Source organism: Hemibagrus wyckioides, linkage group LG06 (genome assembly GCF_019097595.1).
Source record: "Hemibagrus wyckioides isolate EC202008001 linkage group LG06, SWU_Hwy_1.0, whole genome shotgun sequence".
Classification (NCBI taxonomy): Eukaryota; Metazoa; Chordata; class Actinopteri; order Siluriformes; family Bagridae; genus Hemibagrus; species Hemibagrus wyckioides.
The window spans coordinates 33,376,465-33,395,271 of NC_080715.1; the positions used below are offsets into that span (position 1 = coordinate 33,376,465).

The window sequence follows — 18,807 nt, forward strand, 5'->3', positions numbered from 1 at the left end:
ATTCTACACAACACTACACTACACTATGCTACAATATTCTACACAACACTACACTACACTACACTATGCTACAATATTCTACACAACACTACACTACACTATGCTACAATATTCTACACAACACTACACTACACTATGCTACAATATTCTACACAACACTACACTACACTACACTATGCTACAATATTCTACACAACACTACACTACACTATGCTACAATATTCTACACAACACTACACTACACTATGCTACAATATTCTACACAACACTACACTACACTATGCTACAATATTCTACACTACAGTACACTACACTATGCTACAATATTCTACACAACACTACAATACACTACACTATGCTACAATATTCTACACTACACTACACTATGCTACAATATTCTACACTACACTACACTATGCTACAATATTCTACACTACACTACACTATGCTACAATATTCTACACTACAATACACTACACTATGCTACAATATTCTACACAACACTACACTGCACTATGCTACAATATTCTACACAACACTACACTATGCTACAATATTCTACACTACACTACACTATGCTACAATATTCTACACAACACTACACTACACTATGTTACAATATTCTACACTACACTACACTATGTTACAATATTCTACACTACAATACACTACACTATGCTACAATATTCTACACAACACTACACTACACTATGCTACAATATTCTACACTACACTATGCTACAATATTCTACACTACAATACACTACACTATGCTACAATATTCTACACAACACTACACTGCACTATGCTACAATATTCTACACAACAGTACACTATGCTACAATATTCTACACTACACTACACTATGCTACAATATTCTACACTACAATACACTACACTATGCTACAATATTCTACACAACACTACACTGCACTATGCTACAATATTCTACACTACACTACACTATGCTACAATATTCTACACTACACTACACTATGCTACAATATTCTACACAACACTACACTACACTATGCTACAATATTCTACACTACACTACACTACACTATGTTACAATATTCTACACTACAATACACTACACTATGCTACAATATTCTACACAACACTACACTACACTATGCTACAATATTCTACACTACAATACACTACACTATGCTACAATATTCTACACAACACTACACTACACTATGCTACAATATTCTACACTACACTACACTACACTATGCTACAATATTCTACACAACACTACACTACACTATGCTACAATATTCTACACTACACTACACTACACTATGTTACAATATTCTACACTACAATACACTACACTATGCTACAATATTCTACACTACACCACTACACTATGCTACAATATTCTACACAACACTACACTACACTATGCTACAATATTCTACACAACACTACACTACACTATGCTACAATATTCTACACTACAGTACACTACACTATGCTACAATATTCTACACTACACTACACTATGCTACAATATTCTACACAACACTACACTACACTATGCTACAATATTCTACACTATAATACACTACACTATGCTACAATATTCTACACAACACTACACTGCACTATGCTACAATATTCTACACTACACTACACTATGCTACAATATTCTACACTACACTACACTATGCTACAATATTCTACACAACACTACACTACACTATGCTACAATATTCTACACTACACTACACTACACTATGTTACAATATTCTACACTACAATACACTACACTATGCTACAATATTCTACACAACACTACACTACACTATGCTACAATATTCTACACTACAATACACTACACTATGCTACAATATTCTACACAACACTACACTACACTATGCTACAATATTCTACACTACACTACACTACACTATGCTACAATATTCTACACAACACTACACTACACTATGCTACAATATTCTACACAACACTACACTACACTACACTATGCTACAATATTCTACACAACACTACACTACACTATGCTACAATATTCTACACAACACTACACTACACTACACTATGCTACAATATTCTACACAACACTACACTACACTATGCTACAATATTCTACACAACACTACACTACACTACACTATGTTACAATATTCTACACTACAATACACTACACTATGCTACAATATTCTACACTACACCACTACACTATGCTACAATATTCTACACAACACTACACTACACTATGCTACAATATTCTACACAACACTACACTACACTATGCTACAATATTCTACACTACAGTACACTACACTATGCTACAATATTCTACACAACACTACAATACACTACACTATGCTACAATATTCTACACAACACTACACTACACTACACTATGCTACAATATTCTACACAACACTACACTACACTGTGCTACAATATTCTACACAACACTACACTACACTACACTATGCTACAATATTCTACACAACACTACACTACACTATGCTACAATATTCTACACAACACTACACTACACTACACTATGCTACAATATTCTACACAACACTACACTACACTATGCTACAATATTCTACACAACACTACACTACACTATGCTACAATATTCTACACAACACTACACTACACTACACTATGCTACAATATTCTACACAACACTACACTACACTATGCTACAATATTCTACACAACACTACACTACACTATGCTACAATATTCTACACAACACTACACTACACTATGCTACAATATTCTACACTACAGTACACTACACTATGCTACAATATTCTACACAACACTACAATACACTACACTATGCTACAATATTCTACACAACACTACAATACACTACACTATGCTACAATATTCTACACTACAATACACTACACTATGCTACAATATTCTACACTACAATACACTACACTATGCTACAATATTCTACACTACACTGCACTACACTATGCTACAATATTCTACACAACACTACGCTATGCTACAATATTCTACACAACACTACACTGCACTACACTATGCTACAATATTCTACACAACACTACACTACACTAAACTATGCTACAATATTCTACACTACACTACACTACACTATGCTACAATATTCTACACAACACTACACTATGCTACAATATTCTACACAACACTACACTACACTATGCTACAATATTCTACACAACACTACACTACACTACACTATGCTACAATATTCTACACTACACTACACTACACTACACTATGCTACAATATTCTACACAACACTACACTACACTATGCTACAATATTCTACACAACACTACACTACACTATGCTACAATATTCTACACTACACTACACTACACTACACTATGCTACAATATTCTACACAACACTACACTAAACTATGCTACAATATTCTACACTACACTACACTACACTACACTATGCTACAATATTCTACACAACACTACACTATGCTACAATATTCTACACAACACTACACTACACTACACTATGCTACAATATTCTACACAACACTACACTACACTATGCTACAATATTCTACACAACACTACACTACAATACACTATGCTACAATATTCTACACAACACTACACTACACTATGCTACAATATTCTACACAACACTACACTACACTATGCTACAATATTCTACACAACACTACACTACACTATGCTACAATATTCTACACAACACTACACTACACTATGCTACAATATTCTACACTACACTACACTACACTACACTATGCTACAATATTCTACACAACACTACACTACACTACACTATGCTACAATATTCTACACAACACTACACTACACTACACTATGCTACAATATTCTACACAACACTACACTACACTATGCTACAATATTCTACACAACACTACACTACACTACACTATGCTACAATATTCTACACAACACTACACTACACTATGCTACAATATTCTACACAACACTACACTACACTATGCTACAATATTCTACACAACACTACACTACACTATGCTACAATATTCTACACAACACTACACTACACTACACTATGCTACAATATTCTACACAACACTACACTACACTATGCTACAATATTCTACACAACACTACACTACACTATGCTACAATATTCTACACAACACTACACTACACTATGCTACAATATTCTACACAACACTACACTATGCTACAATATTCTACACAACACTACACTACACTATGCTACAATATTCTACACTACACTACACTATGCTACAATATTCTACACAACACTACACTACACTACACTATGCTACAATATTCTACACTACACTACACTATGCTACAATATTCTACACAACACTACACTACACTATGCTACAATATTCTACACAACACTACACTACACTACACTATGCTACAATATTCTACACAACACTACACTACACTATGCTACAATATTCTACACAACACTACACTACACTACACTATGCTACAATATTCTACACTACACTACACTACACTATGCTACAATATTCTACACAACACTACACTACACTATGCTACAATATTCTACACAACACTACACTACACTACACTATGCTACAATATTCTACACAACACTACACAACACTACACTACACTACACTATGCTACAATATTCTACACAACACTACACTACACTACACTATGCTACAATATTCTACACAACACTACACTACACTATGCTACAATATTCTACACAACACTACACTACACTACACTATGCTACAATATTCTACACAACACTACACTACACTACACAACACTACACTACACTATGCTACAATATTCTACACAACACTACACTACACTACACTATGCTACAATATTCTACACAACACTACACTACACTACACTATGCTACAATATTCTACACAACACTACACTACACTATGCTACAATATTCTACACAACACTACACTGCCTTACACTACACACTGTAGATATATGCACTGCTATGCACAATGCTACATAACACTACACTACACTATGCAACATTATGCTACACAACACTACACTATGCTACACAACGCTATGCTACACTACACTACACTATGCTACACAACACTATACTTTACTACACTACACTACACTAAACTACTCTATGCTACACTACACAACACTATGCTACACAACACTACCCAACATTACACAACACAACACTACACTATGCTACACTACGCTACACAGCACTACACTACACAACACTATGCTACACAACACTACACTACTCTATGCTACACAACACTACACAACACTGTACTACTCTATGCTACACAACACTACACTACACACTGTAGATATACACACTGCTATGCACAAAGCTACACTACACTACGCTACACTACACAACACTACACTACGCTACACTACACAGCACTACACTACGCTACAATACACAACACTACACACAGTAGATAAACACACTACATGGTTAGATCAGACTGGTCAGTGAAGTGATTCTGATGCCTGGTGTGTGATCAGCTGCTGGATCAGGAGTAAGGTGGTGTTCTACGTCACGTGTGTGTCCTACTTCTGCGTCATCTTCCTCCTGAACGTGGCCATGTTCATCGTGGTGATGATGCAGATCTGCGGCAGGAACGGAAAACGGAACAACCGCACGCTTCAAGAGGAAGTGCTGCGTAACCTGCGCAGCGTCATCAGCCTCACCTTCCTACTCGGCATGACCTGGGGCTTTGCCTTCTTCGCCTGGGGACCGGTCAATCTGGCCTTCATGTACCTCTTCTCCATTTTCAACTCGCTGCAAGGTGCGTCAAATAACTCTTCTTCTGGAACACAAAGTGCTTTAAATCCATCGTTTTTGATGAATCTGGACATGGTTCAGAGTAGGACGATCCTTCTGACAGTTACAACCTGTCTCTCGGAATCTATTTCCTGTTTAGATGTTTACCATAAATACAAGCAAACAAACAAACATCTTATCTCTCCAACAGGATTGTTCATCTTTATATTCCATTGTGCTCTGAAAGAAAACGTGCAGAAGCAGTGGAGAAGATATTTATGCTGTGGGAAGTTACGCTTAGCGGACAATTCAGGTATCTCAACATGGATCTTTTGGGAACTTTTTAGATGACTGTTAACAGTCTTTATAGATTTAGATGAGTTGGAATATTTATTAAGACAAAACCAGGTGATGAATCATGAGTGATGTCAAGGGTTAATGACCTGAAGGTTGCTGTAGTTGTTCTGTTCTGTTCCAGTACCTTCCCCTTCAGCTGGTAACGTTTGGCTAATTCTTACAGACTGGAGCAAGACTGCTACAAACAACACCAAGAAGGTTAGCTCAGATAATATCGGGAAGTCGCTGTCCTCCAGCTCGTACGGCTCCACCACGGTCAACTGGACATCCAGAGCTCGGGTCACGCTGAACCCTTTCGCGAAGCGACACAGCAGTTCAGGTGAGTGTAAATAAATTTCATAAATTCATAAATTTCGGCTAATTTGATGTTAGTATGAAAATCACCCGACACACGTTTTACGCTTCAGACTCGTGGATCTTACAATACAAACTGTTGAGAATTAGCGATGTTTTTGTCTAACGCCACAGTTGTTTGTGGGTTCTAGAGTACGGCATGATGTTCAGGTGCGTGAAGCCGTTCATGTAAGAAATTGGTTTATTCTTTAATCCTTTACATCATGGTTCCTTTAACTCCTTTAACATGCAGTCATGTGCATTTATACTGCAGACGTCCAGCAGTAACATTAACAGTGTTGTTTCTCTCATCAGTGAGTAAATTTAAAGCCACAGTGACCGATAGGATCAGTGTCATGAAGATGAGCAGCAGAACTGAGCTTTTAATAGAGTTCTCTTTAATAGCATGCAGTGACTGGTCACTTCTGTGGGCTTATTTTTAATCAGTTTTTAATCAGTGTTAACTTCTTCTCTAACTCTGTTAACATTACTTGGTTTGGTTATACTTGTGTATTTGTATTTTAGTGTGTGTGTGTAGTTGTGATACTGTAATGTTGATTAAACCTCATTGCACTGGACTAGAAAATGACCGTGAGGTTATTTATAGTGTCCTGAAGCTTTGTTCTGGTGTGTAGAGGAATATAAAGTTAAACTTCCTCTGCACTTCAGCTGCCTCGACAACCAGCAAGCTTGACTCCTTCCTCAGCAGGAGAGTCCCGGACACTGCTTTCACTCCTCATCCAGCTCCAGGTCTATCACACACACATCCTTCACCAGCTACTGGTCTTTCTGAAGCAGTTTTTTTTCCTGCAGCTACAGGAGGTCCAGATCAGACACCCAGTCTGATACTTTTGTAGACCTTTTTGGAGGAATTTTTCGCAGATCATCAGTAAAGGTCTTTCTGACCCCCACTCAGCAAACCAGCTGAGGGTAATCCTTATCTCAGCTTTTCTTCTCAGATCTTATTCACCCTTCATCTTCAGAGTGAAGATCAGGGTCTATGAAGTGATTAAAGATCACAGGGTCTTTTGGTTAGAGGAGCAATGTAAGATGCTGAGGCTGAACCTACTGAAGACCAGATGGCTTTGAGGGTAAACCAGTCTGGGGGTATGTTCACAGGGGTCATTAAAAAGTTTGTCTTGATTTTGAAGGTGGATGCCTCCTGTTAAGCTTCCTCATTATCGTATGAGATGCTTCCCGATATTCCTAAATATAACAGATGATACAGCTGGTCTGAAGATATCTACCCAGCCTCAGCAACCCAGCAAAGCTCAGACAACAGTTGAATCTCAAGATTCATCTCTCGTGGCAATGTGGAGAACATGCAGTAACCCATGCTGAAGATCAAACCGAGGATCCTGGAGCTGTGGTGCAGCAGTTCAACCATCAAACAAATCAATCCTCAGTGCTTAATGTTGCTCATAATGTTATGGGGTTTTTTTTTGCAGATGCTCACACCCCAAACTCTGCTCTTGCCTTTCAGGTAAACCGTATTCGAACCAGACCATCCAGAAGTGCAGCACTTCTGACTCAGATGCTTCCACCTCCTCCATTCTGCCCGTCCACCAGGTTCTGGACAAGGTGAAGGGCTACTGCTCAGTGCGCTCTGACAACTTCTACAAAAATATCATCCTGTCTGACAGCTTCAGCCATAGCACCAAGTTTTAGAGAGAGAGAGAGAGACAGAGAGAGAGAGACTGGGTGATGTCAGACAGATGTGTACAGATGTGTATACTGTATCATACTGAGCTAACCAACCTGCATAATCCTTTCAGTAGGAAGCCGTACAGAAGGAGTGTATTTTCCATACTGTGATGTTTAAACTGACTTTATTTGTGTTGTAAATATCCACACTATATTTAACAGTATGTTTTGTTTTGCTTTTTAATTGTCTATTCTTGTGTGTGTGTGTTTTTTTAACGTGATTTTAATATTGCATTCCAGTTTGCTTTTGTATATACAGCACACAGGCATCTTCTTTTATTTATACTTCTGCTTGATTGGAAATAAAAATGTCTCCAGAGATGATGCGTGACCTCCAGAGACCGAGCTGTCCGAGTCTGACGTCCAGTCCAAGCTTCTGTAATTCTGTTAGATTTCACTTTTCTTTCATTAACAAAAGAAGCCAAGTAAACTTTCCCTCTGTATTACTACCACCTTCATACTGTATATTTTGCCGCTGTTTGTAAATGTTTAAGGTTTTTGTATCTTTTTATTTATACTTCTGCTTTATTGGAAATAAAAATGCAGGACAGTCTTGTCCCCAAGGATTTATGAAATGAGAGCTTGATCGTTATTGACAGCTTTGTGACTGTTATGTTCCACAGCTGTCTTTCAGTACAGAGAATTAAACTGGAGGATGTAGTGACCAGTGGTGTAAATGTGATTACTTAAATACTGTAGCTTTCGATGGAAGAAAACCCTGACCCAATCCGGCCTCCTGACCACCCATGACCTGTGGCTTGACCTACAGGATTTGTTTGAAGTTGTAAAACAGAAGAAAGACTCTTTCATATTCAGATTCCTGCTCTGCCTCAGTAACATACCATTTCATCTTACAAGAATTCAACATCCCATTTGTGAAAACGTAGAGGTCAGCATGTCCTGTGGTCATCAAAATGGGCATTTTCTTTAATATGAATCTAATGTTAGCTCGTAGTGTTGAAGGATTTTATTGTGTATGTGAATAAATCTGTCATTATCTTAATTATGTCGTGTATGGCTAGTTATGCTTTAGTTAGCTAAGTAAGCTAACATAATGAGTAACTCTTGAGCAGCAGTCTATATTAATGTTACTGATGTTATACAGCAACACAAGAGCTCAACTTTTATTGTTGATATTTGACCAGTCACCAAGTAACATTTCTTTTTCATAGTTTTTTATGTAAAGCAGGTGCATAAATACTGTAATTGTCCATCACACACCAAAGCATTAGTTACTAAATACTGAAACTTTTTTTCCTCTGAATCTGTAGAGCAGCAAGTTTCTGTTAAAGTAAAAGATCCTCGCTCGTCATTTGTTTAAAACTCCCAGGACACAGGAGTGTCCAGCACACATTAGTTATTTACATTTACAGCATTTGGCAGACTCCCTTTTCCAGAGCGACTTACATTTTATCTCATTTTATACATCTGAGCAATTGAGGGTTAAGGGCCTTGCTTGAGTAATAATAAATAAATAATAAATAAAAATGTACTGAAAATTGACTAATGAAAATCAGACATTGCTTTTGAATTGTGGTTCAACAGAAGCATTTAAAAAAAAACAAAAAAACTAATGAAACTGGCCTGGACAAAAATGATGGTAGCCTTGAAAAGATTGAAAATAATTTGACCATAGGAACATGTTGAACTAAAGTGTGTCCTGTAATTAGCATCACAGGTGTCTTCAAACTTGTAATCGGTCAGTCTGCCTATTTAAAGGGTGAAAAGTGGTCACTGTGCTGTTTGGTATCATGATGTGCACATCATGAACATGGCCCACAGAAAGCTAAGGAGATTAGATTATAGACAATTATATGCATGTTCAAAGAGATTAGAGGTGAACTCCAAGGTCAAAGTGCCAAAAGTTTTGGGATGTCTGCCTTTACATGCACATGAATGTATTATGGTTGTCCCACCATTTTCAGCTATAACAGCTTCAGCTCTTCTGGGAAGGCTTTCCACAAGGTTTAGGAGTGTGTTTATGGGAATTTTTGACCATTCCTCTAGAAGCGCATTTGTGAGGTCAGGCACTGATGTTGGATGAGAAGACCTGTCTCACAGTCTCCGCTCTAATTTATCCCAAAGGTGTTCTATGGGGTTGAGGTCAGGACTCTGTGCAGGCCAGTCAAGTTCCTCCACACCAAACTCACTCTTCCATGTCTTTATGGACCTTGCTTTGTGTACTGGTGTGCAGTCATAGAGCATGAAATTGTCCAAAATGTCTTGGTATGAAGCTGAAGCATTAAGAGTTCCTTTCACTGGAACTAAGGGGCCGAGCCCAACCCCTGACAAACTCAATGATGTGGAGGGGTGTCCCGAAACTTTTGGCAATACAGTGTACATCAGTGTCAGAATGAACCATATGTTGCTGTTTGAACCAAAGTGGACTTAATGGAAGACGACTGAGGAGGACTCCACTGCTGAAAGCAAATCATAAAAAAAGCGAGACTGGATCTGTACATGGAACAATGAAATCTCAAGTCTATCAAAGCAATCTGGAATGAAATGTGCTGCCCAGTGTCAGAAAGGGGTCAGTCGCAGGTCATGGGTCCTCCAACAGGATAATGACCCAAAACACAGCTAAACACACCTGAGAATGGCTAAGAACAAAACACAAAACTATGAGTCCTGATCTAAATCCTATTGAACATCTGTGGAAAAAGCTGAAATATATAATCTGGAGAAGTCAACCTTCACACGTGACACAGCTGGAGCAGTTAGCTCACGAGGAGCGGGCAAAAATACCAGTGGACAGGTGCAGAAGTCTCAGTGAGAGTTACAGAAATCGCTTGATTGCAGTGAGCGCCTCAAAAGGTTAAGGGTAGCATCATTTGTGTCCAGGTCAGTTTCATTGTTTGTTTTTTTTTATTTAATTTAATTCAAAAACAATGTCTGATTTTCATTAGTCAATGTCAGTAATTTTTATTTATTTATTACTTTTGGCAGTTTCAAGTTATTTCAGTGACCATTGTCGGGTTTTCAGCTCTGTCCACGTGTGTAACTAACCTCTAAAAATGTTTTTACACCAACTTGTAAAAATTGCAAACTTTTTTTGCACCATAGTCAGACCTGTAATTCAGTTTTGTAGTGGGGGGGGTTGGAGAGACAGGGAGAGGGGAGAGAGAGAGAGAGAAAGAGAGAGAGGTGGGGGAGAGAGAGAGAAAGGGGGGGGTGGAGGGGGGGAGGGACAGAGAGAGAGCGGGATGGAGAGGGGGGAGGGATGGAGAGGGGGAGAGAGAGAGAGAGAGAGAGAGAGAGAGAGAGCAGTAGGGAGTGTTTGTTCTTTCTTCCTGTCAGTAAACAAGACCTCCACAAATTCCTTCCAGAGATCTGCTGTAAAAGTTTCCTGTGAGGTGAACACCAGCATTCCAGAATAAACAGCTCGCTATTCAACACGTCTGATTCACCTTCAGAAACACCACAATCATCCAGTGTGTGTGTGTGTGTGTGTGTGAAACAATGGAATAATTAAACCTCCTTTTTCTTATCCCAGTAAGATCACTTCATCCTCTGAACGGTTTTCCTAACAGAACCCATGTTCCACTCACACTAGAACACAGAACCCATGTTCCACTCTCACTAGAACACAGAACCCATGTTCCACTCTCACTAGAACACAGAACCCATGTTCCACTCACACTAGAACACAGAACCCATGTTCCACTCTCACTAGAACACAGACTCACTTCATCAAATCAAAATTCATTTGATTTATTTATAGCATTCACAAACAAAATAAATAAATCTTTTACAAAAGTTAATGACAGAGTCTAGACTTCTGTAATTCCAGCAATATTCTTTATCTACATGTTGCTGTGTTTAATATATGCACACACCTACACATGCACACACATAGATCATATATCTGTTATATTATACACACACACACACACACACATCATATATCATTTATACAGTCCAAAACATTTGATAAAAAACTCTTAATACACATTTAATATTTCTTCATATGTTTATGACAATGATCAGGATCTATTAAAAATTTGACTTACACAATCGTGTGTAAACAAAAAGGGATTGAAAGGATACATCTAGAGCAGTAGAGGTCCCTAGTGCATGTACACCCATCAGCATAACATTATGACCACCTGTCTAATATTGTGTTGGTCCCCCTTTTGCTGCCAAAACAGCCCTGACCTGTCGAGGCATGGACTCCACTAGATCCCTGAAGGTGTGCTGTGATATCTGGCACCAAGATGTTAGCAGTAGATCCTTTAAGTCCCCCTAAGTTGCGAGGTGCGACCTCCACAAGACTTAACTTACAGGACTTAAAGGACACTTTTGATAGATACTGACCACTGCAGACCGGGAACACCCCACAAGAGCTGCAGTTTTGGAGATGCTCTGATCCAGTGGTCTATCCACCATCACAATTTGGCCCTTGTCAAACTCGCTCAAATCCTTACGCTTGTCCATTTTTCCTGCTTCTAACACATCAACTTTGAGGACAAAATGTTCACTTGCTGCCCAGACACACACACACACACACACACACACAGCCAGTTTACATGTTCATGACAGATAGAACAAGCAGGTGACTTTCCTTTAGCCCAAGAGAGTGCAGGTCTAGTTGCTGTTTACTCTATAATCTTAATGTCTTCTTCTAATAAATCTGATGAATAAACCATGAGGACCACATCATTTCAGGGTTGATCCTGACTCCTTGGTTCCAGCTGATGAAGGTTCTTTGTTGGTCTTGAGCTGGAGATGTCCTGATATTTACACGAGTGCTTTCTTGCATTAGTTTAGAAAATATGACATGCTGTCAGACAAACACAGAGCTCCTGGAAATATGATCATAAACACTGCAAATCCAACACCATCTTCATGTCACATCTTCACTCGGAGCCGGTTCTTTCTTCTCTTTATAAAATGTTATAGGTTTTATTTGGTGCAGTAGTGATTATTTTGTAAAGAGTGCAAATATGTTCTTCATCTCCTCCTTCTACTTCTTCTTCTTGTTCCTGATGGTTCCTCAGCGTCTGGATCTCCTGTCCTTCACCTTGGTTGTAGACTGTTCTTTAAGAGTGAGGATCTTGGTGAGGATCTCAGGCTTGTATTTTCACCTCTACACAATAGAAAAGATGATCACGTGACTCAATAAACTCCATAAACGTGTTGAAATTCATCACAGTGTGCTTGCGTACCTGCGAGAGCAGAACTTCACACACTCGGTGTCTCTGCGATCTTTGCAAAAGCATCGCTCCACCTGTCTTCTCGTGCGCATCTGGAGGAAACCGACGCCGTATGGAACCACCTGACTGAAACGGAGATCACAGAGTCTGAACGTTCCTCCATCAGATTTACATATTTCTATAAATTATCGAATGCTTTGATGTTCTTTACTGGATTTTAATAAGGAGAAGTTCACTTCCAGAACAAAAATCTACAAATAATTTCCTCAGCCCCTCGTCATCCAAGATGTTCATGTCTTTCTTTCTCCAGTCGTAAAGAAATGATGTTTTTTGAGGAAAACATTTCAGGATTTTTCTCCATATAGTGGACTTCAATGGTTGGCCGCGAGTCTGAACTTCTAAAATGCAGTTTAAATGCAGCTTCAAAGACCTCTAAACCATCCCAGTCCAGGAAGAAGGCTCTTATCTAGCCAAACCATCTGTCATTTTCTTAGAAAAATAAAAAATTGTATACTTTTTAACCACAAAAGCTTGTCTAACACTAGCTCTGGGATGCACGTCCGCTACACTACTCTACGTACTACGTAATCACGACGGAAGGTCACGTGTGACGTAGGTGGAGCTACAGACCCAGTGTTTACTAGTGTAGAGAAGGAGGAGTGCTCCGATGTTGTTGCGTGTGGAATGACACAAAGTTATATGTACCTTTTTGTTATTAAAGATATTTGCAGTTCCTTGGTCTTTGCACGTTCGTTTTGTAAACACTGGGTCTGTAGCTCCACCTACATCACGCGTGACCTTTCGTCATGATTACGTAGTACGTAGCATCGCAGACTTGCATCCCAGAGCTAGTGCTATGCGAGCTTTTGTGGTTAAAATGTGTACAATTTTTTATTTTTCTAAGAAAATGACCCATGGTTTGGCTAGATAAGAGCCTTCTTTCTGGGCTGGGATGGTTTAGAGCTCTTTAGTGGAGCTCTTGAAGTAAGAAAGACATGAACATCTTGGATGACAAGGGGGTGAGTAAATTATCTGTAGATTTTTGTTCTGGAAGTGAACTTCTTTAAGAGGATAAAACTCCTCTTAAAATTTCTCAGATTCTAACAGCTCTAAATGTGACCAGTTTGTTGTGCTAATGAAGACATTGTGTAGTTATGTTCTGGATTTATTCGGTGTTAGTTGTGTACCTGGGTGTGTTGACCCAAACAATTCCGATGTGGCAGAAGTACACACACTCTCTGTCCTTCAGGTTCTCACAGGAGCAGCGTTTCTCACGATGTGGAGGCTTGGAGCCGAGCTGAGAGGGTGAACCTCTCCGAGCCTGAGACATGGGGACTGTGGAGGCTGTGAAGACTGAGGAAAAGGAAGAGGAATATATATCAGCTCAGAAACCTGCAGGACCTTTCATTAGACTTTCACTAATGAGGTTTACACATACACATGCTGATGTGATATTTTCAGAACTTTGTGAAGAAATAATATGATATATTGAAATGTGAGTAGATTCAGCACGAGAACCATAAGTAAGAAGAAGAAATAATTTTCTATATAAATACTGAGTGAATTCCTCAACACCAGTCCAGCCCCCGCCTGCAGTCAGATGTTAATTAGAATGTAGGATTGCTGCAGTTTCCTCTTTGACCTGATGGTGGCAGTAGACACAGCTACATTCCAGATGCTAGTTATTCTCTTGTTAATGATGATTTAGTCACAGCTAAAGACATAAAGCCTTATTTCAGAAGAGCTTTTCATTATGTCTTGCTTTTCATGAATCTTTCATGAATCTTTCATTTCACGGCTGACTTCCTGGTCAATGGTGTTGTTTCTAGTCATTTCCTAGTCCTCGTTCCTCCTTAGAACGTTCATTCATCTGGTTGAAGTGCTATGATCATGGCTGAAGTTCTGTTCTTGCTTGTGTCCACATGTCTGTGCACCAGGATTGGTGGAGTTTATCTCAAGCTCCATCCCATGAGGAGAAACACTGGTTAAAGCAGTAAACTCCAAAAGTGTTTTCTGGGTGAGAGTCTTTGTAGAAATGTCTGTGTATGTACTGACTTCTGCATCAATGTGCTGGTGTGAATAACTGAGTGCTGATCATCACCAAATGTTGAGAATACTGACTTATAGCGTATGCAGTAATATTTATCTTGGTCATATCAGGAAAAAATGACAAAGTGATCTGCTCCATCATGGGATGAGATCATCAGCCGTATCTGCTGTTCGTCTGCCAAACAATGAGGTTTCAGTGGATCTGCTGAGGTTCTTCTCAATGCTTTTAAAGTCCGTCACAGAAATCACGCCCACCTCTGCTCCTGTATCCATTTTTTATCATTTTATATCAACTTTATATTCACTACATGATTTTGGTTCAGAAACCTCAGTCACCCAATCCACAAAAATCATCGCTTTTTAATAACCTGTCATTACATGTCATTACCTGTCATTACTTGTGATCACCTGCCAATACATGTCATTGCCTGTCATTAGCTGTGATCACCTGTCATTAGTTGTGATAACCTGTCATTACATGTCATTACCTGTCATTACTTGTGATCACCTGTCATTAGCTGTGATCACCTGCCACTCTCATTACCTATCATTACATGCTATTACCTGTGATCATCTGTCATTACCTGTGAACACCTGTCATTACCTGCCATTACCTCTCATCACCTGTCATCACCTGTCATTACCCATAATCACCTGTCATTACTCATAATCATCTGTCATTACCTCTCATTATGTCATTACCTGTCATCACCTGTAATTACCTGTCATTCCTCTGATCACCTGTCATTACCTGCTGTTATTCATTATTATCTGTCATCGGTGATTATCTATGATTACACGTTATAACATGTCATAACTGTCATTACAAGTGATTACCTACAATTACCTGTCATTACCTGTTATTAAGTGTCTTTATCTGTCATTACCTGTGATTATCTAACCCTGACTCAAAGCCATACTGATCCAGCAGCTCCTTTATTCATGTGATATTACATCTTAAATATAATCTAACCCTAAATCCCAGGAACACAGTTTGCTGAAATCTCTCTACATTCACTGCTACAGTCTGATCAGAGCACAGGGTCTAATCTAACAGACTCAGTGTACGATGACTGTTTCCAAGCAATAGATTCTGCAGCTCATCTTCCAGTCTGTTAGCAAAGAACTGTCCTGATCCCGCTCCACAGTGATCACATCACACACCTGTCCATCTTCAGATCTCTGACCTCCAGCAGATCTCTGACCTCCAAGTGTTGGTTATGGAAAAGAAGTAATGCCACAGGACCTGCTGTAACTTCTACTCAGTGAGTCAGGAATCAAATATCTGACTCATACATTTGACTCACACAAATATTTGACTCACACATGTTTAAAAAGAAAATGCAAGATACATTAAGTTACTGAATAATCCTTAAAACACAGAATATTATCTCTGACTTTTGAGTTTATTCTATAAATTCTGTATAATCTGTTTATTCAGTGTAATAAGTCACTTCTTTTTAACAAGAACACACAGAACACACAGTGGAGGTGTTTACCTTTCTGTTCCATCATCAGAATGGCACTGAGGAAGAGGATGGAGTTCAAATCCATAGAGTTTGTGTACAAACAAAACAAAACACACAGCAGAAGACCTGAAAGCTTCAGATGTCTATCCAGAGGAAGTGAAGTTCTTGAGTCTCCTGCACGCTCTGTACTCTCTAAACCCCTCCATATGACCACGCCCACCTCCTCCTTCATCTCTTCTCATCATGACTTTCTCATCGTTCCCTCACTACAGGAGTTTGTTGTGGTGGTTTGAGACACACGCTTGTTTATGTATACAGAGGATTTCCATAAAAATCCTGTAAATTTATCACAGCATTATTTCATCCTCCAGTGCGAGCTCCTGTCCAGTGATGTGGCTATTCCTGGAGAATGAAAATGAGCAAAACTATTTTTTGAAGTCAGCAAAACTATTTAAAGGACACTGTCTGGTAGCATTTCCCAAACCAAGGGAAGACCACTGTGGTAAACCTCGCTCTTAATTAAAAAGCCAATTAAAACACCTCAATTAAAGCATCTGCATGCCAGACTTTCTTAATTGCTAGGGGTTCCTCAGATTAGTTCAACTTTTGGTGCAATTAAAATGGAATGTGGCCAGAAGGGAATTTCTCCCAGATGACCATCTTTGGTGCGGTTTAGCATGCACATGACCGGTTGTAGCAGTAATCCAGATTACAGAGGAAGAAAAGAGCCTCGTCTCTGCGACCTGTCAGAGGAGGTCTTAGGATAGCCGTATCACAGATATCGCATTTCTATTATTTTGTCTTCTCATTAGTCCAGATAAGGCTGAGATTTACCTTCAGGGAAGATAATTAAAGACCTGGCTGCACATAAAACAACATATTTGGTCACAGAGCCTTTAGCTATAGCAATTAGGTTTGTGAGGTAAGGCTGAAGAGTGGGAGAGGAAGAGGAGCGGACTTCAGAGGGACTCCAGCCCCACCTCCTGGGTCTGTTTTTGTCTGCGGGAAAGGTTTAATGAACAGTTTGTCAGTGGTTGCTGGTAAAATTGCCCACTTGTTTTCCGGCTTCTGAGCCGAGAGTAGAAACCAGAGGAACACTGGGACTAATCCTGTACGCTTGCTATTTTTGTGTTCGGTTTAGATTGTGCATTTACAGACAGAACACAGCTTTCCATAAGTAGAACATTCATAAAGTTACTAAAAATACGATCCGCTGAGGAAAGAACTTCAAGAGCATCGAGATAAATGGCATGGAGTCAAGCAGCAGTGAGATAGATCATGGAGGATCTTTAGTGCTGTAATAGTGCTCTAAATGCTGAATCTGACACTGAAGAACAGACGTGAAGTAACACGAATATCACCTCATTACTTAGAAATGAAGAACTAAACAAAAACAACAATCAACAATTAGTTCATGGTTATTCAGTCTCTGAGAATTTATACATCGCTGTGTTGTTTATATTTCTTACACTGAAAGAGAAATGCTTCATGCTTCATGTTTCAGAAGAGGATGGATTTCCTTTAGAGGTTTCACCTCTGGCTTTCTCTTCACTGCAAAAAATGGCACCTTTAAATAAAGAAAATTAGGTGAAAACTAATATTTCTTACTATTAGATTATATGATTATTACTCCCATTTTTATGTCTGGAGTCTTGGTGGTCCAGCGGCAGGATCTCATGCTCTCAGCCTGGGTTCGATTCCCGGACAGGAAATAAACCCAACTGATTTCTGCTCAGTGCTGGTCCCGAGCCTGGAGTAAATGATGGTGTTGAGTCAGGAAGGGCATCCAGTGTAAAAAAAAAAAAACTGTCAAATCAAATATGAGCACCAGATGATCTCCTGTGGTGACCCCAAATTTGCAGAAATATCAAAATGTCACATGAGAGCCCAGCAGATCCACTGAAACCTCCCGAAATCAGGGGATGATGTCTACACATGAC

General features: G+C 39.1%; 2 protein-coding genes across 18 annotated transcripts in view; one reads left to right on the plus strand and one right to left on the minus strand.

Annotated features, from left to right (window-relative positions):
* adgrg6 (adhesion G protein-coupled receptor G6) overlaps positions 1 to 8,762 on the plus strand; it is a 58,630-nt gene extending 49,868 nt beyond the window's left edge. For 15 of the 17 annotated variants that reach the window (XM_058391973.1, XM_058391974.1, XM_058391975.1 and 12 more), the window contains 4 exons: positions 5,544 to 5,827; positions 6,014 to 6,115; positions 6,323 to 6,478; positions 7,976 to 8,762. In XM_058391973.1, coding sequence (XP_058247956.1) covers positions 5,544 to 5,827; positions 6,014 to 6,115; positions 6,323 to 6,478; positions 7,976 to 8,160 — 727 coding nt within the window. In that variant the 3' untranslated portion in view covers positions 8,161 to 8,762. Of the gene's footprint in view, positions 1 to 5,543; positions 5,828 to 6,013; positions 6,116 to 6,322; positions 6,479 to 6,644; positions 6,682 to 7,975 lie in introns of all 17 variants that reach the window. The other 2 variants (XM_058391985.1, XM_058391982.1) reach the window with 2 other exon arrangements.
* Positions 8,763 to 11,923: 3,161 nt separating this feature from the next.
* si:ch211-202p1.5 (uncharacterized protein LOC103909337 homolog) lies at positions 11,924 to 17,053 on the minus strand. Its single transcript, XM_058392000.1, has 4 exons — positions 16,898 to 17,053; positions 14,537 to 14,702; positions 13,362 to 13,475; positions 11,924 to 13,282 (listed from the first exon to the last, which is right to left on the minus strand). Exons 1-4 carry the CDS (start codon positions 16,950 to 16,952, stop codon positions 13,213 to 13,215), a joined length of 405 nt encoding a protein of 134 aa, XP_058247983.1. The 5' UTR covers positions 16,953 to 17,053; the 3' UTR covers positions 11,924 to 13,212.
* Positions 17,054 to 18,807: the final 1,754 nt, after the last annotated feature.